The sequence below is a fragment of the Polypterus senegalus genome, chromosome 5, assembly GCF_016835505.1.
Source record: "Polypterus senegalus isolate Bchr_013 chromosome 5, ASM1683550v1, whole genome shotgun sequence".
Lineage (NCBI taxonomy): Eukaryota > Metazoa > Chordata > Cladistia > Polypteriformes > Polypteridae > Polypterus > Polypterus senegalus.
Window position 1 is genome coordinate 206,363,928 of NC_053158.1, and position 24,316 is coordinate 206,388,243.

The following is a 24,316-nucleotide window of genomic DNA, read 5'->3' on the forward strand; positions in this document are numbered from 1 at the left end:
TAATCTTGAATCAGTTGAATAGATATGGAGGGATTTGGACAGCAGACAGGCTTGGGCAAATTTGTGGACGATGAAATTTAATGTCAGTAAATGTAAAGTTCTACATCTAGGAAGTAAATTAGTGAGGTTTGAATACACAATGGGAGGTCTGAAAATTGAAAAGTCCACCTTATGAGGAGGATTTAGGAGTTGTAGAAGAGTCTACATTATTAACTGCCAGAAAGTGTTTAGAAGGCTAACAGAATGTCAGGTTATATAGCGCCTTGACGTGTGGAGTAGAAGTCACAGGAGGTTCTGCTCAAGCCTTATAACACACTGGTGAGGCCTCATCTGGAGTCCTGTGTGCAGTTTTGCTCTCAGAGCTACAAAAAGGACATAACAGCACTAGAGAAGGTCCAGAGAAGAGCAACTAGGCTGATTCAGGGCTACAGGGGATGGAATTTTATATCAGTAAATGTCAAGTATTACACATAGGAAGTTAAAATGGGATGTTTGAATACCCAATGGAGGTCTGAAACTTGAAAGTCCACCTTATGAGAAGGATTTAGGAGTCATAATGGACTCTAAGCTATCAACTTCCAGACAGAGTTCAGAAGCCATTAAGAAGGCTAACAGAATGTCAAGTTATATAGCGCCTTGATGTGTGGAGTACAAGTCACAGGAGGTTTTTCTCAGCTCTTTATAACACACTGGTGAGGCCTCATCTGGAGTCCTGGGTGCAGTTTGGGTCTCCATGAAGACATAGCAGCACTAGAGAAGGTCCAGAGAAGAGCAACTAGGCTGATTCGGGGCTACAGGGGATAAGTTATGAGGAAAGATTGAAAGAGCTGAGCCTTTATAGTTTAAACAAATGAAGATGAAGAGGAGACCTGACTGAAGTGTTTAAAATTATGAAGAGAATTAGCCCAGTGTATCGAGACGGTGACTTTAAAATGAGTTCATCAAGTACACGGAGACACAGTTGGAAACTTGTGAAGGGGAAATTTCTCACAAACATTAGGAAGTTTTTCTTTACACAAAGAATGATAGACACTTGAAATAAATGACCAAGTAGTGTGATGGACAGTACAACGTTAGGGACTTTCAAAACTCGACTTGATGTTATTTTAGAAGAATTAAGTGGAAAGGACTGGTGGCCATTGTTGGGCTGAATGGCCTGTTCTTGTCTAAATCTTCCTTTCTGTTTCACTTTGCTGATAGAAACCAAACTAAAGAGATTTCCTGTTTGAAAATGTCCACATATCTACATTTTATTTGGCCAATAGTAACATTAGGTTCATGATGTATGCCTGCTTTCCAATTGCTGTAATTTAGAAATCGATCCAGTACATGGTCCTAGAACAAGTTATAATCCCTATGCAATTAAATAAACATAGAGATATCTAAGGTAATAAAAACTGGAGAACACATTCCTGAAGAATTAGACAGCATCATATATTTGTGAAGTATACTCTCTAAGGTTTAAATAGTACAAAAAGAAAATGAAGCCATGTATAGCAAAGGGAAAAGCAAAATGAAAATTGCTAACAACTAGAATGGATAAAAGAATGAAGAAAGGAACAATAAGAAAAAGAATGATACGTTGCATGGAGCAACGACATGAACAGCGAGGAAAGGGAATATAAATAGCCTGGGGGATTTTGAACAATGGCTATGGAGAAAGATGGCAAAAATCACTTGGATGGATACATTTTCTAATGCAAAATGCTAGAAAGAAGTGGAGAAGAAGGGAGCGGGCTAGAAAAAGTGAGAAGACGGCAACAAAACTGGATGAGCCATGTGCAGTAACTTGAAGGAAAGATCTCAAGAGGAAGGCAAAGGTTTGACATGTTATTGTATCTAGACAATGCTAAATCATAGCAAGAAAATCATAGAACAGCAGAAGACAATATAATAGAAGAGCTAGCGATTGAAAAGCATGCCCAATGGCAGGTAACTAAAGAAGAAAGAAGAAGACTTTATATGGATGGTAAATAACTGACGTATTCAACGTGTCGTTTAAACTTTCGGAGATAAGGGATATTTCAAAATGGAATTTTTTTTTTCATACCTGCATAGACAACCTCCGTCCAGCAGATGGCACCAGCAGCTCGTAATGAGTAGGCGGTCAGCACTACTTCCGGTTCCTTTTGCACTCCGCCTTCAGCCGGACGTAATGTGTTCGCGGCTGAGTGCAGGCTTCTCTTCTTCTTGAGCTGAGTTTCCAAAGTTAGCGCTACTTAACAAAGCTGACCCTGATTCTTCGTTACTACTGGTTGGAAGCCAAGGTATGTCTTTTAAAAAAGTTTTTCTATACGTATCATGCGTGTTACAGTTTTGTTACATGTTTGAGGCTGTGGTCCTGCAAGAACAAAAATAACCCCTTAAGTGTTTTTTATGTTGACCGTGAGTTCAGTACGTTAGTGTAATCTCCATTTAAATAGACGATTTGAGTTTTGCTTTTTTAGTTTTTGTGACCATTTAATACGATTCATTGTTGCGCGGCACACCTCGTAGTTATTCATTGTCCTAACGTCCGCATTACTGGAGCGAAGAAAACAAAAGGCCTTAAAACCTTTGTGATTGACTTTATACTGACTGTAGAGGGAGTTGAACGTGGCTTACATTTCTTATGCAAATCTTTAATGCTTATTTCCCATCCTAAACACAGGCTGAATTCACCATGTGTCAGTAATGGTAGTCACCGAGTTTTCAATCAGTAAGTTATCAAAAATGCCAAAACTCTTTCATATCAAATAACGATGACCTGTGTCGTGTTGGTGCACAGAGAATGTGATTCTCCATGGCCTAAAAGAATAGCTGGTACTTGAATACCACCGTTAAATCCCTACAGAAGATGGCAGACTCGAAGTGAGCTGGGTGTCAGGTGAAGACAGTCCATTGATGGTCTGAATATTCAGCACTGAAGCGGCAGCTGAGATCCTGCCCTGTCACCATCACACACTCCTGATAGATCAGATGCGTCCCTCACATTAGACCTTTGTCCTATTGGAGGCCATGTTGGGTGCATACAGTGGCTTGCAAAAGTATTCGACCCCCGTGAACTTTTTCACATTTTGTCACATTACAGCCACAAACATGAATCAATTTTATTGGAATCCCACGTGAAAGCCCAATACAAAGTGGTGTACACGTGAGAAGTGGAATGAAAATCATACACGATTCCAAACATTTTTTACAAATAAATAACTGCAAAGTGGGGTGTGTGTAATTATTCCGCCCCCTTTGGTCTGAGTGCAGTCAGTTGCCCATAGACATTGCCTGATGAGTGCTAATGACTAAATAGAGTGCACCTGTGTGTAATCTAATGTCAGTACAAATACAGCTGCTCTGTGACGGCCTCAGAGGTTGTCTAAGAGAATATTGGGAGCAACAACACCATGAAGTCCAAAGAACACACCAGACAGGTCAGGGATAAAGTTATTGTGAAATTTAAAGCAGGCTTAGGCTACAAAAAGATTTCCAAAGCCTTGAACATCCCATGGAGCACTGTTCAAGCGATCATTCAGAAATGGAAGGCGTATGGCACAACTGTAAACCTACCAAGACAAGGCCGTCCACCTAAACTCACAGGCCGAACAAGGAGAGCGCTGATTAGAAATGCAGCTAAGAGGCCCATGGTGACTCTGGACGAGCTGCAGAGATCTACAGCTCAGGCGGGGGAATCTGTCCATAGGACAACTATTAGTCGTGCACTGCACAAAGTTGGCCTTTATGGAAGAGTGGCAAGAAGAAAGCCATTGTTAACAGAAAACCATAAGAAGTCCCGTTTGCAGTTTGCCACAAGCCATGTGGGGGACACAGCAAAGATGTGGAAGAAGGTGCTCTGGTCAGATGAGACCAAAATGGAACTTTTTGGCCAAAATGCAAAACGCTATGTGTGGCGGAAAACTAACACAGCACATCACTCTGAACACACCATCCCCACTGTCAAATATGGTGGTGGCAGCATCATGCTCTGGGGGTGCTTCTCTTCAGCAAGGACAGGGAAGCTGGTCAGAGTTGATGGGAAGATGGATAGAGCCAAATACAGGGCAATCGTTAGAATGGCCCAGTCAAAGTCCAGATCTAAATCCAATCGAGAATCTGTGGCAAGATCTGAAAACTGCTGTTCACAAACGCTGTCCATCTAATCTGACTGAGCTGGAGCTGCTTTCCAAAGAAGAATGGGCAAGGATTTCAGTCTCTAGATGTGCAAAGCTGGTAGAGACATACCCTAAAAGACTGGCAGCTGTAATTGCAGCAAAAGGTGGTTCTACAAAGTATTGACTCAGGGGGCTGAATAATTATGCACACCCCACTTTGCAGTTATTTATTTGTAAAAAATGTTTGGAATCATGTATGATTTTCGTTCCACTTCTCACGTGTACACCACTTTGTATTGGTCTTTCACGTGGAATTCCAATGAAATTGATTCATGTTTGTGGCTGTAATGTGACAAAATGTGGAAAAGTTCAAGGGGGCTGAATACTTTTGCAAGCCACCGTATATGATGAAAAATGTTGGACTGGTGTGATTCATGACAAAAGTGAAGTTGAATTGAACATCCTGATATGTTTCATGCGTCCAGACTAACCCGCACAGTCTTTCCATTGGCCAGCTCTCAGAAAGAGATAATGTTTGTTGGGTGCCATTCCAGTGTGCCATTGCACTGCTTAGTGCACCTACAACAGTCAGTGGGAGGCTACAGGACCCTCTTGATCCCAAAGACAGAGATGCCCTGCACTCTGCATTTCGATTGAAACAGGAGTGAAATGGGTCACAGTCCTGCTGCTTCAATACCAAGATCTTTAAAATTCTTTTATAACAAGTGTTGTATTTAGTGATAACTCAAGCAGCAGTTGCTCATGTGTTCTGCTTAATGTGCCTTTGGTGATTGACTTTTTTCCGTTAATCCAATACCCAAGTTAGTTGTGAAGAATTTGATGATAATCATTACTGACAAAGATGTTTATCCACATTTAGAATGGAAAATCAAAAAGAAGGATTCACATAAGAAAAGTAAGACTTGGTTTTTTTGAGAAAGAAGGGACCATGTAGGATACAGGAAAATAATTTAAAAAAAAATGTCTGGACATTCTCATGGTAAATTAAGCTCATCTGAAAATTGGACCCAATATGAATTTTTCACATTTGAATGGTCTGCTGGTCCAGCCCTGATGCAGATTGTTTGTTTGTAACCTTTTGTAAAGCCCTGTGTGGGCATCTAAATGTGGAAAAAATGTCACCAGGCTGCGTCAGTTAGAAGTCTGCTTTCTAAAAGCTTAAGCATAGCAAAGCCAAAGATGCAAACATTTTCTTTTCCATTTTTGAAGGTCTGCTCTTGCCCTGTAGTGTCCTCTGGACCAAACATTTTGATTTTATTACTACTATACCTATAAAGGTACCAGTATGCAAAATTTGAGTCTGCTGGTGGGTTAGTTCTTTACATATGGTCTTGCTGAGATTGATGACAAAAATAAAACCATGTCAAATTTAACAGCCTTCTCCCCTCACAAAATTGTCTTTGTCTTGGAAAGTGCTGATCTCGTATCAAAATCATTTTTCAGGGTCTTTCTTGGGTAACATGGGTACAGCTGGTATTTTTTTCAGAACTTTTTGAGCCTGAAGTGTGTGTGATTTCTGGAAAATCAGTTGATTTGTCATGGAGTGACCCATGTGTGTTTCACGCATGAACAATGAGAAGGCAGTAGTCTGATTTGAGAGTGTTGTAATGTTACACTGGTTATTATCCATCCATCCATCCATTTTCTAACCCGCTGAACCCGAACACAGGGTCACGGGGGTCTGCTGGAGCCAATCCTAGCCAACACAGGGCACAAGGCAGGAACCAATCCGGGGCAGGGTGCCAACCCACCGCAGGACGCACACACTAGGGCCAATTTAGAATCACCAATCCACCTAACCTGCATGTCTTTGGATTGTGGGAGGAAACCGGAGCGCCCGCTGGTTATTATTAGTACATTTATTTAGCTGGCAACAAACCTAAGTTAAAATACATACAAGGAATCAATAGAAGCTGCAAGCATCCAAAAGAACAGCGAACAAGATAATAAACTGAGCAACAGGGGGTCATACTACTACTTCTACTACTAGGCAGACAAATAGATACGTAGATTGTAGGGATGCTCCAATCAGGTTTTTATAAGGCTTTATGTTTCATGTTACTTCATCTATTGATTCTGCTTTTTTGCTTTTCCTTTATCCCTTTAAACATTTTTTTTTACACTAAGCTACTGCATATCCAGACACATTGAAGTGTTCCGTCCTATATTAAAGTGTTAACTTTGGTATTTTTATAATTAAACTATAGACCACAGGTGTTAACTTTCTGTCATATACGGAGTATAGGGAAAGCATTGTAATTGTCCAAAGATTCGATGTCGAGATTTTAATGAAACTCACCGTTTTAGACCTCCCTGACTTACTCATGTACGAAGTATAGAGAGAGTATAGGAATCCTCCAAAAATTACATTCCGTGATTTTGACGAATCTCAACGTTTTAGACCTCCCTGAGTCCGTGTGTGTGTTTAAACACGATAACTTGAGTACACTTTCACGTAGGTCAACCAAATTAAGGTTAAGGTTTGTGTTAGGTACAAAACGTAGATTTCTAACAACTTTTGAGCTATTTCCACTCACCAGAAGTGGTACTTTTTAATTTGTGCACCTGCAGAGTCCGATTTATTCAATTTTACTTTTATGTATATATGTATACATATATGGGTGTATATGTATTGTGTATATAATGACACAAATGCACTTGGCAGAGCTTTTGCCCGGCTTCCTACCCGGCATCATTTTCATTATTGCATCTTCTCCTTGATATTGGTCACCCTCATATGTTCCCTGGTTTTCAGAACCCTCCATATAAAGCTTTAGCCACTAGGCCACAGTTGCCTGTCTGTCTCACACCTCCCATAAGTGTGATGTTAATGTATTACCCAGAAGGTGGCAGGAATTGTGTGATTCACAGGGCAAACTAAATAAATTTTGGGTCATAGAATGAAACGTTTTCTAGACGGTAACCCAGTCACATTCTGCTCATATGGTGATTTCCGTTTAACTTCTCTATTACCATGCTGCGTTTCAAAGCTTTTAATGATTTTTTTGCTTTGTTTTCAGTGAAACAATGAATTACCAGCAAAATGACAATTATGCCTACTCTCAGTACTACCAGCAGTATCAGAACTATTACTCACAATGGGGCTATGACCCCTACAACAGCTACAATTATAATTATGGCTCATACTGTCCTACAACGATGGCCCCAGGGATGAATCCTTCTGTGACAGCAGCATCAGGAACAGCAGAAGCCCAGATGTCTGCCGAGGTAACTATTACGTTTACGTTCTTTTGATTTTTCTAGATTTTTTTTCTACAATACAAGCAAAAGAAAAAATTGGGAGTGATCTCCCCTCGACTTTCTCGTATACTCAGATATGGGGATGGAAACTTGAGGTGTAAACCGCAAGACAATGATTATATTTTTTTTATATTATAAACATTAAAGAACCATCAACAACAAATCATCTCAAATGAATAATGTATTGAACAATTACCGTATATACTCTCATATAAGTCACGTCTTGAAACCCAAAAAAATCAATCTTAAAATGAGACCCCTACTTATACGCCCGTTCAAAAATGCGACACTTTTTTTTTTAATCTTCTTACCTTCTCCGATTTTTGCACCAGTTTCTCAGACACATCAAATTTTGTTGCAGCAGCGCAGTTACAAATTTCTTTCGCTATTTCAATGACGTTAAATATAAAACTAGCTTCAGATTTTCTTCTGATTGAACGCTCCATCGTAGATAAGGGATGCTCTTATGATGAGGGTGTGAGATACAAAAATCATAAATCTGTGCAAACGTTGCTTCGGAATAGTTTGGGTATTACGGTGTGGTCAACTAGGCACAATACTTAGAAATGAAAGGCAGTGTGCTTCGTAGTTACTCTCTCTGGTGGGCGTTAGCATGTCATAATCTCTTGGACCAATGGCTTGAGTTTTCCGCATTCAACTTATACGACCGGAAATTATAGGGTAAAATCAAGCCCCGAGTTATACGCAGGAGAACTTACATGAGAGTATATACCTTATTATAAAAGTAAAGTTGAATATTTCAGACTGTGCAGCTGCATGAATGAAAAAAGAACCATTTCCGATTAGCAGAAATAGCTGAAAAGTTGATAGAAATCTACGTTTTGTACCTAATACCTTTATGCAAAAATGGTAATAAAATGAAAAAAATATTTGTTATCTCTTGCCCGGCGTGTTTCTTCAGTGCCTTTCTTCTCCATTTGCGTGTGTGAACGTCTCTTCCCCAGTGTGTTTCTCTAAAGCCTGCTTCACAGACCCTCATTATTTTTGTACTTGCCATCTTTTGAAGGCGACTCTCTCAGCATGTGCCTTTACTCCTCCTCCTGCGTCACACACTCTCTCATCGCATCACCAAAGCCAAACTGACCCATCCAGATTGTTCCAGAGGACTGGACACACGGACCTTAGTGTTTTCTGTCATTAGTTTCACATATACAGGGTCCTGTCATGTGCTAATAAACACAAGTTACCATGGTCAGCTTACATTGAAACGTCTGTCTTCCTTACCTGAAAAATCTCAGGCCAGAGCAGACTATAGTAATGAGTATTTGGCAAGAGCTTTCTAGAAGTACTAAATCACATTTTATTTAGTTTTTTAGCTTGATACTAATAGCAATGTATATCAACTCGTGATTACATGAGACATTGAATTTCACCATCTTAACTTTTTTGGACATTTCCGACAACCTATATGCTCTTGTGATGTGCAGGTTCTGAAACTGGAAAGTAGAATTCAGATCAGTTAGTATTTTAAATATCATTTATCAGAATTAGCCATAAAAATGGCCATTGGTGCATCTGTAATGTCGACAGAAGTGGCAAATTTATCTACACAATAAAGTGCATTGAAAATAAAATGGTTAGAATACTTTTTTTGAATCCATTGCACTACATTAAAGTTCACAAAGTTGTGTTATTGAAATAAATGCGCTTGGTTTACAACACTTAAGCTAAGTACCTTCAAACCAACACCCACACACCTGAAAACACACAACTGGTACTACATTTAAATTAAAAAAAAAAAAGGAAAACAAAATCTGAAGTTTTACAGTCTGGGTTGTCCACACTTGGTGGGAACAGAGGATCTTGATAAATATAAATGAATCCCTTGGTCTTGCCGGTAAGGCCTGTTCTGGCAGCCTGTAAAGTTGGCTTCAAAGGCGCGCTCCTCTTAGGTGAAACCACACAAATCCTCCTGGGGTTATGCAGAGATCTGCACCCCGCCCGTATTTACAGTTGTTCGCTGTAGGCTTTGTTCTAACAAACAATTTACAAAGACAAATAAATGACCATCCCAACTTCTTAACCACAAGTTTGCTATAAACCATCATCTGCTAATCTGGTCCCCTTCAGGCTCCGCACACCCTATTTGGTGGTGGCCTTAAAGGGTCTGGCAAAGGAAAAAGTATACATTTCCTTTGCTAAAATATTTGTAGCATAAATGGCTGTGTCAGTCCACTTTCTTTATCACGGTGTAACAAAGCAGCCAAAGAATGGCTGGTCCTTGTTTTATTTTTTTAAAGGCTGAATGTGTATATTTAATACTGGACTGCTGGTTTACAGAGGATCCCTTGCTCACTTGTTACTTTTGTTCATCTCTAATATTCATCATCGGGGTCTGTATTTTAGATTAGAGGAGTCCCCAGTTTTCAGTTCTCTTCATTGTCATGTACACCAATATGTTTAGCATTTCTCTGACAAGTGTGTCTCGGAGGAAACTCGCTGTTAGTCTTTTATGAATTGTATTTCTTGTGTGTGAATTAATTATACTGCTGTTTCACTGTGTGTTTCACAAATACGAGGGACATTCAAGAAATATCCGCACCTTTTTTTTTTTTTTAACTATTAAGATTTTCAAAAACAAATTTCGTAGTTACCTTCGTTTGCGATGCAATTTTCCCAGCGTCGTACCAACTTTTTAATTCCCAATTACTACTCCTCCCGCCTTGCCCGTTTCCAACAAAAATATAAAAGCGCGGAAACTTTTTAAATGTCCTTCATATTGTAGTAGAAAAAAAAAATGATTAATTTGTTTCATTACATTTACTGATTGTTGTATAGTGGAAAGTTTTTAATCTCTAAGCACCTTTTGTTTTTTTCATAGAGTGTCATGACTCTATTTTCAAACCATTATTTTCTCAATCTTTCCTAGTACCAACAGAATTTGGCATCAGCAGATGTAGAAGAAGAACCTGTTGAAGGTATGAGCGACACTAACTTTGGATTAAACTGTTTCATGTAGCCACTTTAATGATCCCATTCATCTTACCAATCATTGATATGCAGCTATTGCTGCAAACAACTGCACAAACAGTGGGCCGATTAACTACCATCATAAGTGCTTGTTCTCAAGGTAGGTTATATACAGTGGATTCGGAAAGTCTTCGGACCCCTTCACGTTTTTCACATATTGCTGTACCATGAATTCATTTCTTTCACCACATCAAGCAATACTTAATAGCCCAGAATGCCAAAGTGTAAGCAGGGTTTTAGAAATATTTTTGCAAGTTAATTAAAAATGAAAATCTGAACTATCTCATTGACTCAACAATTCAGACCCCTTTTCTCAGTACTTAGTTGAGGACCCTTTGGCCGCTATTCCAGCCTGGAGTCTTCTTGGTCTGACGAGACAAACTTAACATGGCTGGATTTGGAGATTTTCTCCCATTTTTCCCCTGCAGATCGTCTCAAGCTCTGTCAGAATGAATAGAGACCATCGGTAGACAGCTATACTTTCAGGTCTATCTAGGGGTTTTCAATTGGGTTCATGTTTGGGCACTGGCTGGGCATCTCAAGGATGTTTATTGAGTTGTCCTCAGGGTGGAGTGGTGACTCTGAGGCTAGGTTGGTTGCCGGTTCGAATCCCGTAAATGCCATTCCGTTCCATCTGAACTAGTGTGGTGTTGAGGTGTCGCCCGTCTCATGGCTGCACTGGGGTCCTAATCTGGGATCCTGAGTTGGTTTGTCATGTGGTGGGTGTGGTAATGGTGCTGTATTAGTGCGTGCTTCTCTCTCTTAAGTCACTTCTGTGCAGTCTTTGCTTTGTGCTTCGGGTCATTGTCCTGTTGGAAGGTGAACAGTTGACCCAGTCTCAGGTCCACAGCTCTCTGGAGAAGGTTTTCACTGAAGATATCTCCATCCTTAATTCGTTCAACAGTCCCTCAGTGCTGACTAGTCTCTCAAGCCCCGCTGCTGCTGAAAGACCCCTCAGCATGACGTTGCTATCACATTGCTTCACCGTTGGAATGGTACTGCACTGGTAAAGAGGGTTACCTGGCTTTCCCCAGACATAATGCTAATATATAGTGGATATAAAAAGCCTACACACCCCTGCCAAAAAGGCAGGCTTTATGTAATCTCTATTACAAAAAAAAAAACTTGCAACAGGACTTTTTCCTGGGGACAAAACTTGATCTTTTCAAAAGAGACAGAGACACTTTTATAACCTTCAGACGCAAGTCCCATAATACACAGGCAGAGCAGGTTAGAGATAATGGAAGCAGGAAAATTCGAAAGTGCCCAAAAATGAGAATAATGATCGCATTAGTGCAAACAATATGAAAATATTACTCGGGGAAATAACGGAACAGTGAAAAGAGATCAAATATTCAGGTGCTGGACACACTTTTAAATGTTTGCAGAACCACACAAAATGCAGATTATACAGCAGCAAGCCAACAGCTTCTCAAACAAAGAGGAGGTTGAAAAAAAGCATCTGTTACTTGTTTCCCAAGTATCACTGTTCAGGAGGGGTTTCGGAGCAGTACTTTTTAAAATGTATCATGTCATTACGATCAGGAATATGCGACGCTTGAATATAAAAGTGCCACGAATGCATCTGTATGTCGGCATTTTGCTTCACCACATCGACGCATCCATCCCGTAGGATCGGCATAGAGGCTTTCTGTCACATGTAGATAGTTCCCGAAAGTAATGACACGATACATTTTAAAAGTCTCACATACCGTCTTTTGTGTCGTCTTTATTTTATTTTTGCAACATAATGTATAGCGTTATATTTGAACCATTGAGAAAAAAATAAAGGACACGGTGAAAACGTGTATTTTGTGATTAAAGTGGAAATTTTGGCTTTAATCTCGAAATGTCCACTTTAACCTCGTAGTTTACTTTATCATTAAAGCAGACCGTCGTAAACGTCATCCCAGTTTTTAATCGCTACGAGCTTCTTGGACCTGACAGCAGCGGAAAGCAGCAATAGATCGCCAGACAGAACAAATGAAATGTATAATATTCCAACTCTCTGCACATTTAGAATCTTTAGATTTATACTTGATATCACTTTCATGAAGAAATGCATTAAAGTGTGTATGTTACATTTTTTTACATATAATTTTGTTTAAATAATGAATGCTGTTAATTACACACATTGGGGTGTCACAGTGGTGGAGCGATAGCACTGCTGTCTCGCAGGGAGTTATGTTGCTGGTATTCCCTGCTTGTATTCCACACTGTGCTCCGGTTTCCTTCCAAAGATATGCAGATTTGGGGACCTGGTGCTGCTAAAATGACGCTAGTGTATGTGTGTGCTTGTATTCACCTTGCGATGAGCTGAGGCCTCGTCAAGGGACTGTTTCTCACTCGTGCCCAATGCTTGCTGGAATGGACACATCCCTGGACTGATGGATTTAATCAATAAACATCCTTTTCAGAGATGTTGCGGTAAGGTGTCATCAGAATTTAATAGGTGTTCTAGGCAATTCACAACACAGAGAAGCCGAACATGTTCTGACCGTGATAATATCTCGCATTGCCACCTGGAGGATTCCTCCAGATTTACGTAAAGTACACACGCAAGTATAAACACTACGACGCTTGCTTAGCAGGAGCGTCCACTGTAGCATGCGTCGCGTCGCGTCGCGTGGCGTGAAGTACAACTCCGGCCTTAGTAGATACCTCACAATACCAAGGACTGTATTTTGTATTAAATATGGTGCAGAGTTATATGATTTATTTCTTCTATATGATTTGTTCTTCATTTAGGTAGAAAAAGAGTTAAGCTTGTGCACAGAATAAGGGACTAACTTGCATTCTTTTATGAGAAAATGTTGACCTCCCTGTGATATTATAAATCAATTATGACCGTTTCTGAATTCTTGCTTAAAACTATTTGAGCATATTGATTAGAACTGTGAGTGCGCTGATAACCTCTTTATCTGAAAGAAACAATGCACACATTCCAATTCAGGGAGTCACATGCTATTCTAATCTATAATAATAAAAGGCAAAGCCCTCACTCCACTCACACACTCACTCTCTCTCTCTCTCTCTCCAACTTCCCGTGTGGGTGGAAGGCTGAAATTTGGCAGGTTCATTCCTTACAGCTTCCTTACAAAAGTTGGGCAGGTTTTATATCGAAATTCTACGCGTAATGGTCATAACTGGAAGCTGTTTTTCTCCATTTACTGTAATGGAGATGAGCTTGAACGCCGTGGGGGCGGAGTTTCGTGTGACATCATCACGCCTCCCACGTAATCACGCAGTACGTAGAAAATCGGGAAGACCTCCAAAAAGCGCTGAAGAAAACATGCATTATATAATTGAGAAGGCAGCGAAACAATAAGAAGTGAGCGAGTGACATATAAAACTATATTGATGAGTTCTGCTACTTCGGAAACAAAGCACGATGTAAACCTACACTTTAAATTAAGTTCATAGACAGGCTGTCCGCTGGCGTTTGTAATTTAGTGCCTGCCCATATAAGGCTGTCCGTCAGCGGCAATCCAATAGCAAACTCCCACTAAATATTCACGGGTTAAGGACTGTGCTTATGGAGAGGAAGATGAGATGGTCAGGGTGGTGTTTGACACAAACTCAGCGAAACTGCGAGAGAAAGTTTTAAGTGTCAGGACTAAGGTAACATTAAATACAGCCATGGACATAGCACGAGATGGCACCAGCACAACTGGGGAACTTCGCTGCATGTACACCGAGCGGCTCACGTGAACTGACGCAGTGCACAGATAAAAGGCAACAGTTCCAAAGAGCGCTGAACAAAACCGAATTACACAATTGAAAAGGCAGCAAAAATATGAAGCGTCTGATAAGCATATTCATAAATGCTGCTACTGTGGAAACAAAGCACACGGTGGAAAAAGTCAATGTCCCTCTAAAGGAAGACAGTGTAAAAAAACCCGTGCATGCAGTGTGTCAGGTCTCAGATAAAGAAGAAGACGAGCTGTTTATTGATGCAGTAAGAAACGAATCGATGAATGAAACCTGTCATCTTTACAACGATTGACAAACACGGAATGTAACTTGAACACAACACATCCTACAAATACAAACCTGATTGAAAGAAATAATGATAATCAAATCCTTGATGACAGCAACACTCAGTAACACTCACAAAACAAATACTGTATATTGACAGTCATGTTACGTTATTTTTAAAATGTTCCCTTTTCTTTTTCATAACTTCTACTTCTCCACTGCGATACGCGGGTATATATTTAAATGTATATATAAATCCCGATCTACAGTACATACTCTCGCATAGACAAGCCACACGCTGTGGCGCAATTGTAGAGTCTTCGCCTCTAATGCGGACATTCGAGGTTCGATTCCCGAGAGGGGATGCACTGAGTATGTACGCGCGCTATCCGATTCATTTTACCTTCGATCTTCTTGGTTTGGGACGTATGAAAAATATTCGGTTAACGCAGAATCATGTTACGCTATTTTTAAAATGTTTCCCTTTATTAGCACAAGCACAGCTGAGAAGCTTCGATGCATGTCCTCCATAACGCGTTAAAAAAATAACGCATTTAATCACACTTTCAATTCCAAGCAAACGGGAACTTTTGTCAATGCATGATTTCCTGGTACATCCATTACACTGATGCACACATCACAGCTACAAAAATGTTAGAGTCGGAATAAAGCGCGTTCCTACGACTGATCATTTCGACTTCCCGAAGCCTTGATAAAAGCATGGTTTTGTGCACACTGAAAAGCAAGCAAAATTAGATGCATTACAGAAAGCAGACTTTGTGGCTCTTACTGGGGATCATTGGACTTCCGTGACCGTTAGTAATTCTGATTACATCTAATTACAAAATGTTCAATGATCACACTGTTTTAGCCTAATGTACAAAATAATTTTGGCTAAGGTTACTCAGAGTTTAAAGATTAAGTTGGTCAAATTACCTTTTATATATATACATACATATATATATATATCCCGCTCTACATACTCGAATAATGGATACTTTATTCGCCATCAATGATTGTTTTGGTAAAGCCATACTCAGTGTATTCATTAGATGAACGGTAAAAAGTAAGAGCGAGGGAGGATGACTCATTGAGGCATGCAGGCTGTAGTGCGTCAACTCTATCTGAATTGCGCGATCACATTTGAAAAATATATCTTTTCAAGTTCTATTTAGTCCATATGTGTCAAACTCAAGGGCCGGGCCACATCCGCCCGGCGTAATTATATCCGCCCGAGATCATTTTATATACTGTATTATTGTTATTAATGGCCCAGGTATATGAAGCGCTGGTAACACAATAAACTACAGATCCCATAATGCAGCAGCTGGTTAGAGTTATTGCGCACTGAGTTTGCACGGCGCTTTGGTGACTTTGAAGAACAAAAAAAGTCTGTCTACATGCGGCTCGAACCTTGTGCATGTTTGGTAGCACATATATGTGTGAGAAGCTCTTCTCAGTGATGAAGACTAACAAAACAGCACACAGGAGTCGCCTCACTGATGACCACCTGCAATCCATCCTGAGAATCTCCACAACACAGAACCTCACACCAAACAGACACGAACTTGTGGCCAAAAAAAGATGCCAGGCGTCCAGCTCTCAAATGACATATGAGCAAAGACAACTGAATGATTTGATTTGTTATTGCACGAAAGAGCGGGAGTCAACCGTTTTAACAAACAGCGTATTGCACTGATCTGAAATAGCTGTGTGTGTATATATGTAGATATGTATGTATATGTATATATATGTTTATATATGTGTGTGTGTGTGTGTATATATATATATATGTATTTGTGTGTATATATGTGTGTGTATGTATGTATATGTGTGTATATATGTGTGTGTATATATGTAGATATATATGTATGTATATATGTGTATATGTATAGATATATATGTTTATGTGTGTGTGTGTAAAATATATATATATATATATATATATATATATATATATATATATATATATGACAACAACACTCATCACTCACAACAGTGACAAAACAATTACATTGACAATCAGGTTACGTTATTTTCAAAATGTTTCCTTTTCTTTTCATTGCTTCTTTAACACACTACTTCTCCGCTGCGAAGCGCGGGTATTTTGCTAGTTTATGTATAACCTCAAAATGGACTGCCATATATATTTTTTGTTTAATACACAAACTAGGTACAAAGAGGGGAAGCCCCACGTTAGGCTGCAGGCTGTCTGATCTGACCAGTCTGTGGCACTGAGATGGGGGGTGCGGCAGTCTCTTTGACTCGCCAAGAATAAAGAAACTGCTTTTTACTTTAAATTGGTGTTTGTCTCCCGTTGTTTCCGACTTCAGCATCCACAGAAGCGAGCAGGGGGCAAAGCCCCTTATTTAAAAAAAAAAATAAAAAAAAAAAACTGAAACCAAGAGAAATTCTGTCAGAACATATTCCACCTTTATTGCAGAATTGTAATCTATACAAAGAAGGTGAAAACAAATTAAATTGTTGAGTGAAGAAAGGAGAAATCATACTGCGACAAAGAGGAAAGCTGCATCGCGATTCGACACAATGAAGAGAAGTCCGTTGCCCAGCTTTATCATTATGCATTTGATGTCTTTGCAGTGTTCTGCCAACTGTATGTCATTTATTATTTAGTGCCTCATTCTTTGATACAAAAAGAATCGAGCATTGTATGCTCAATTGTCACCTGTGAATGAGCGACTGAAATGCGCATTCTCATATGTCCCTTCTTGAAGGTGGAGCGTTTGTGAAGGCTAATGACTTTTTTTTTTTTTTTTAAAGAGAATGGAATTTGGACCTTGCAATTGTCACTAGAGATGGGGTGAGGTCTAGCATTGATTTCTGTGCAAACCCTGATTGGGAAATGTCAATGATTTTGTGGTTTGATTGACATTTTTGCTGGTGGGGGGCAAGGGGGGGTTGAATTGGATACACCACCTGCTGCTTACAGTCTCCTGCTGGAGGTCCTTGTTGTTGCACAGCAATTTTAACTTGCTGTCACATCCGGGCATCAAAGCTCGTCGGAACCCGTTGCTTCATGTGGGTCTCCGATCTCCCGAACCCCTTGATCGGTGGTCATCTGTCATTTCCTTGTAGCGGTTGTTGCTATGCAAAAAACCCTAATAACCAGTGAAGCGTGTGAGCTTCACAGGGGTTGCATTTACAAGATTATTAAGATTTATAAAGGCAAGTTGCTCAATTTATATGTAAATTTTATTCACAGAGTAAAAAACTCTGGGGAACTTTGCACGAGATTGACAGTCAGGTGCTTGATCACCTCTCTTATCATGGCTCTTTCTCAGATGCTCTGTTTGGCCAGGTGGCCAACTCCTGGAGAAATTGGGGTGCGGCATTACGGCCATGTGGCGCGATTACCCGAGTGGCTCGACTAGGCCAAAGGGGACGCCCTTGCAACACCTGGGTGCGGCAGAGGTGGGTGGGACTGGACAGCATGTCTGCCTGGGACGTTGTCAACTAGGATTCCAAGCTGTTTTGTTGTGTGGTGTGTGCTGCAACGTGCTGTACCGGTGCATGCTCCCCAACCTGACCTGAGTAGTAAGTTTTGTTGTGTCAGTCGATTAGTGAAATGTGTTTGTAGAGTATTTCCTCCCAAAATGACCAAAATCATATTGGTTTTGAAAACTTGCTTTGTGAGTGTGGCATCAAAAAGAAAATAAACGGCTGTATGGTTGTACAGATGAATCTGATTGTCTCTGTTTGCTTCTAAAGTTCTTTAGTGGTTCTTGAAGTTAACTTGCTGAATCTTTTTGCTTTTTTTTCTCTAATTGTTCAGATCCAGAACTGCAGATTGACGTAGACGCCGCAAACAGGCAGTACATCGAGCAAAGTGAAGAACTTTATGATTCGCTTATGAACTGTCACTGGCAGCCACTGGATACGGTCACATCTGAAGTTCCAAATGTAAGCAAGTACTGAAGATCACAGAGAGGGTGGTCCAGGTGAAATTCCTGAATTCGATGTATAAGTATTTTTTACAAAATGTTTTTCTTTAGTTTTAACCGCGAGATAAAAGTTCTAATTGTATAAAGTCGACACTGTTCCATATTGAATATATAGATTTCTGTATTTCTATTGTATAAAAGCAGCAAAATGTGAAAATTACATTTTATTGATTGTTAGAATTCTGTTATACATGTAAATGTTTTTTTTTCCCAATGTATTTAAATATATTTTTACTTCAAGGAGAAATGTGCCATTCTTATTGCATCTGTTGTATCGTTCAAGCATAGAAAGGGAAAAAGGATAAAAGTAAATTACAAGTGGACTCCTCAAAGAGAGTCATTGTTTTTCTGCAGAGCTTATTTTCTAAGATCCTCTTATCTGAATTTGATCCTCTACCAATTTATAATTAAAATTTTGTAGTTTTAAATAATAAACCAAATTTACATACCCATCATATAATAAACTAGGGGGCTTTGCCCCCTGCTCGCTTCACTCGCCAACTCCCGTGCTTGCGCTATGCTCTAGCCTCTTTGCGGTTCTGTCGCTCACATATGGGGATGCGGATGTACAATTTACTATTTTACATTACAGCAAGTAATTAACCATATTAAAAAATAGTGAAACGTAATAATTTGAAAGTAATTTTTCATGTTGCGTTATATATTAGTTGCGTAATACAATTTTGTTCTGTTTGGCTTTGAAATTAACACGCAGAAACTTTTTAAACTTACACTTTTACTGTAAAACTTTAGTAAAAACAATTTAATGAATTAAGTTTTTGTCGATATCGCATTGAATTGTGATTCTGTGTTTGGACTTTCATCGTGACAATGCAACGTATAACAGCCCCGTGAGTGAATTTCGTTTCTCTCTCTCTATTAAATAAAACGGCTTTTTCAAATGTTTGGCTCTGAGGTTTGTAAATTGTCTTCACAAAAGCCATTCTAACGGGAAACTGTAAATGTTTTAATACGAATGGCATATGAAGATCTCCTTTGTTGTCTAATAGTATCCCCTGAAGATGTACTACACTACCTTCCTTGGATACATCCTTCTTTCCACAGTAATTTGTGCTGTGGAAGACTAGACAGAGGGGACTGGGCGGTCTCTTGGTCTGGAATCCCTGCAGATTTTATTTTTTTTCTAGCCGTCTGGAGTTTTTTTTTTTGTTTTTTCTGTCCACCCTGGCCATCAGTCCTTACTTATTCTATGTAAATTAATGTTGACTTATTTTTATTTTTTATTGTGTCTTCTATTTTTCTATTCTTCATTTTGTAAAGCACTTTGAGCTACATTTTTTTTGTATGAAAATGTGCTATATAAATAAATGTTGTTGTTGTAGACCGTGTTAACGGTTGTAGCTATTCTTTGAGATATTGTAAGTTGATGTTTTCATCTTCCGCACCATCAACAGTTTCAGCAGAGTCTATTGATACGCATTTAACCAGTTTGCCGGAACCCGTTGCTTCATGTGGGTCTCCAATCTCCCGAACCCCTTGATCGGTGGTCATCTGTCATTTCCTTGTAGCGGTTGATGCTATGCAGAAAACCCTAATAACCAGTGAAGCGTGTGAGCTTCACGGGGGTTGCATTTACAAGATTTAAGATTTATAAACGTTCGACAATTTTCATGTTAATTCATTTGACTTCATCGTTTCTCGGTGTTAGGATTGCCTGTGTGCTCATTTTTATTGTTAACCCCTCGTGATGATATTCGTCAATAGGATTTGGACATAATACGTCTTCTTTAATTGGGAACTTGAAGTGAGGAAAACGTTAAAATTTATAAGAGCTGAGAGTGCAGATACTGTGTCTGACAAAAGCATTCACACCAATGAGAGGTGAGAGGACCACAGGCATGGTTGAATATGGTTGAGAGGAGGGCGGGACTTGAAAAAAATCTCATGGCCATAGTCTCGACTCGCGGGACTTGAAAAAATCTTCCAAAAAGTCTTGTCTCATCACAGGATTTTTTTTATGTAATAGAGAGATATGTTGATTGTTCACCTCCATCATATGCTTAATGTACCCGATATGGCTAGAAGTTTGTGGTCACCTTGTGATGGGCCGTGTTGGCTCCAGCTGCCACAATGAATGTTCTTGAACCCGGAACCTTCAGTAACATTACCAGGATGAGCCGAAATATGAGGAGACAAACAAACAAAAGGTAGGTGCAAATCAGAGTAAGTGCTTTTATTTCTTAGAACAGTCAAGGATTCAAAACCCAAGCATTGTAAGAAATCCATAATCCATAAAAACTGTCAAAGGTGGAAGTTAAAATTCAGTAAATTAACTATGAAAACAAGGTTAAAACATACAGAATGATTTTTCTTTAAAACCAAAGGTTGCCTCTGTGCTCTGTCCACATGACGTCTTCTTTAGCTCGTCCTTTTAAGGTCTCCTCAGCCTAGGGGAGATGTCCGTCAGTAGATGCAGTCAACCATCTCATGGGCTTACACCCCTGCCAGCACACTCGGTCACCACTGGGGTCCCCCAACCCCAACTCTTGTACCTTGCTGCCTTGGTGTCCACAAGGAACCCACAAGCCTTGTTCCGTATCCTGCCCACTGCCGCCACCACCACTCGGACTTAAGTTGGGAGCCAACTCAGAGTGGTGGGTCACTCCTTCTCCCTGATTACTGCCTGCCCCCTCATGATCCCATCCCTTCTTCCCACCCAGCTCTGTACTCATTTTTTGTTCATGCTCTATTGTTATCCCCTTTTGCTGTTCTCCACATTTCTTGCGTTGGCTCATTTTTATACTTTTAGGGATGCAAGAGTTTAAAAAAAATGTTTATATAGTTTTATGAATATCTGAGCCCACCAAAGTTAATCTTGCGTATCTTTTCACTTGATTCTGACTTCAAGTCGGTATCTGAGGTGTGCTGGAATAAATTTGATAAAATCAGCAAACTGAATTAGGTGCCACTTACTGCCAGTGCTGATTTTTGTCTAACTGTGTATTGCTGGTCATCCCCAGCACTCCAGTCAGATCAATTCTGTTCATGCCACTTGTTCTCGTCACCGTGGACGTGCAGTGTATTTCTTAAGCATGTGACTTGCTGCGTGTTTCTCAAAGTGCACCATCGTGTGCATCCATTGTGTTTTCTCTGCGTACGTAGAAAGCCGTGTTGCCCTGCTGTTATCTAGCAGCCACTTCTCCCATTTCTGGATCCCTGGGGATGGGGGATCTGCACGCTCATTTGTCATGGAGCTTTGAGTTTCAATTCTGTCCCTAAAGCAACTTTAGGATTGTGATTCGAAACATTGCCTTTGTATTTTGGCAAAGTGGGCATCTTCCTACCAGTACAAAAGCAGAACATGTCTGATTGCTCAACAAAATGTCTACATGTGATGTGGCAGAAGCTATCAGAGTCTGTGGACCAGCACTGTGAGACTGAACAACACCACCTTCCTACAGCCAGGGTTGATATACCGCTGGTATAGAAAAGGAGCCCATAGAAATATTCCCCTTTTTTATGCTTTACAGCCTTAAATGAAAACACATAAACCAATATTTCTTTCCAGCTTTACTGTCTTAATGCAACCTCTAACATCCAACTGAAAGATATCACAGCTACAGTTTAGAAAAATTATAGAAAATCAAAAACAAGACCTACTGAGATTAATAAAGGATCACCCCAACATCTCAAAAAGTCATTTTGTTGACCCACCTTTTGCTTTAATGACAGTCTGGAGTCTGTTGGGATTCTCCTCTTATCAACTTTGCACACCTAGATTGAATAATATGTGCGCTCCACTCTTTACAGTTTAACTGTTCAAGTTCAGTCAGGTTGGTGGTCTGCTATCTTCAGATCTTTCCACAAATTTTCACTGTGATCTAGGTCTGGTCTCTGACTGGCCACACCAGGACATTCAGCCACTGGGTGGTCCATTTTGCTGTGTGTTTCGGCTCGTCATCGTGTTGAAATGTGAATTCTGCCCATCTTCAATTTCCTGGCAGAGAGTAGCAGATTTTCCTCAAGTATTTTTTTCCCCCTCCATTTTTCCTTCTAACCTAATGAGAGCCCCAGGCCCCCCCACTACAGGATGCTGCCCACTCCATGCTTTACTGTAGTTATGGTGTGTTGTGGATGGATGGTGAGCTGCATTGGTGTACCGTTTGGTATTGAGGCCAAATAGTTTGATTTTGGTCTCGTCTGACCAGAAGACCTTTTTCCACTTGGCATCAGAATCTTCAAAGTCAAACGAGCCTTAATGTGGCCTTTCTTGAGAAGTGTGACCCTCTCAAACAAACCACAATGGTGGAGCGCTTGTGAAAGTGGTGTCACATGCACACCATTAATGACCACTCTTTGCCGTCAAATCCTGCAACTCCTTCAAAGTGGCCATTGGCCTCTTGGTGGCCTCTCTTACCAGTTTCCTCCTTGCTCTTCCATCCAGTTTGGAGGGTCCTAGTAGCACCAAACACTTCTTTCTGACGGACTTTACTGAGCTCCTTGGGATTGATGAAGCCTGATGATTTTTGTCTCCATCTCCTGCCTTATGTCTGTCCACAACTCTGTCCCTGAGATCTTCTGAAAGTGACTGGCCCCCCACAGTCAGTTGTTCTACCAAACAAGGGAATGAATGGACCAGGAACAGCTTCTCTAATCACACTCATTACAACTGAGCACAGGTGGGAGGAAAACAGTAACCGCAATGGGAATGGTGGGCACTGACACCTGAGTTTAGGATGGTGGGGCTGATCCTTTATTAATCTCAGTGGGTCTTGTTTTTGATTTTTTTTATAATTCTTCTAAACTGTAGCTGTGAGATCTTTCACTTGGATGTTAGAGATGGCATTGAGTAAGTAAAGCTGGAAGAAATATTAGTTTGTGTCTCTTCATTTAAGAATAAAAAAAATGGGAATATTTCGAAGGGGGCAGGGGGATTCTTTTCTGTACCCACTGTGTATAGTCTTTCTATCTATCTGAGTACAATGTCCTACAGTGTCTCTTTGTGAGCCTCCTTATCATAGGGACTCCTATCTAATTCCTATTTTCCTTGTTCTCTGTGTGGCTCCTGTCATCACAGATCGCTGTTTCTCAACATGATGTCCATTGCTACAGATGTTGTTTCGCCTTCTGTAAGATTGCCCACCCCCTGTGTTGTTCTATCATTGTATTTATAATCTGAATGTTGCACTGTGGCCCTGGGAATCGTCATTTCATACAACTGTATAATGTACCAAGGTACGTGCAGGGGTGGTATGAAAGCCAAGCCCACTACGCTTGAGTAAAAGCTGAAAAGGCTTTCCATAGCTGCCAACCTCGCCTCACTCCACTCACCTGAATTTTACTGAATCAGCCCGCAATCTCGGAGTTATCTTTGACTCTAGCATGTCATTTAAAGCGCATATTACAAAGTTGTCCAAAACATGTTTTTTCCATCTTAAAAATGTTAGGAAATTAAGGCGCTTTCTAAATAAACAGGATTGTGAGAAATTAATTCCTGCATTTATCTCTAGTAGGATTGACTACTGCAATGCGGTGTTCACTGGCTGTTCAAACTGTTCTTTATTCAGCCTCCAGTTAATCCAAAATGCGGCTGCAAGAATTATTACAAGAACAAGAAAATATGAACACATAACCCCAGTTCTTAAATCTTTACACTGGCTCCCAGTTAAGTTCTGGGCAGATTTCAAAATCCTCCTTTTAACATATAAAGCATTAAATGGCTGAGGTCCGGCTTACTTGTCTGAACTTCTCATGACTTACAAACCTGAGCGCACATTAAGATCTGAAGATGCCAGTCGGTCTGCTTAGGATTCCAAGGATTAATAAAATAACAGAGGGAGTTCGAGCTTTTAGTTACAGGGCCCCTAAACTGTGGACTGGTCTGCCTGCCACTATAAGAGATGCCCCTTCAGTCTCAGCTTTTAAATCCCGGCTGAAGACTCACGACTTCAGTTTAGCCCACCCTGCCTAGAGCTGCTGATTAACTGTACAGACTGCATCTCTGTTGTTAGTCATTAGCACTAAAACATAAGTAATAAGATAATTATATTTGAATAC

At 40.2% G+C, this 24,316-nt stretch overlaps 1 protein-coding gene across 1 annotated transcript; it reads left to right on the forward strand.

The window, feature by feature from the left end:
• Positions 1 to 2,117: 2,117 nt before the first annotated feature.
• LOC120529836 (tRNA selenocysteine 1-associated protein 1-like) lies at positions 2,118 to 18,630 on the forward strand. Its single transcript, XM_039754028.1, has 4 exons — positions 2,118 to 2,267; positions 7,127 to 7,334; positions 10,258 to 10,306; positions 18,130 to 18,630. Exons 2-4 carry the CDS (start codon positions 7,134 to 7,136, stop codon positions 18,270 to 18,272), a joined length of 393 nt encoding a protein of 130 aa, XP_039609962.1. The 5' UTR covers positions 2,118 to 2,267; positions 7,127 to 7,133; the 3' UTR covers positions 18,273 to 18,630.
• The last annotated feature ends 5,686 nt before the right edge of the window (positions 18,631 to 24,316 follow it).

What these genes read in the sequence shown, in the direction of transcription:
- LOC120529836 (XM_039754028.1), top strand. Translation starts at nt 7,134, where the DNA reads ATGAATTACCAGCAAAATGACAATTATGCCTACTCTCAGTACTACCAG. An exon ending in AAGCCCAGATGTCTGCCGAG is followed by an intron (nt 7,335 to 10,257) that starts GTAACTATTACG and finishes AATCTTTCCTAG; the next exon opens with TACCAACAGAATTTGGCATC. An exon ending in AGAAGAAGAACCTGTTGAAG is followed by an intron (nt 10,307 to 18,129) that starts GTATGAGCGACA and finishes CTAATTGTTCAG; the next exon opens with ATCCAGAACTGCAGATTGAC.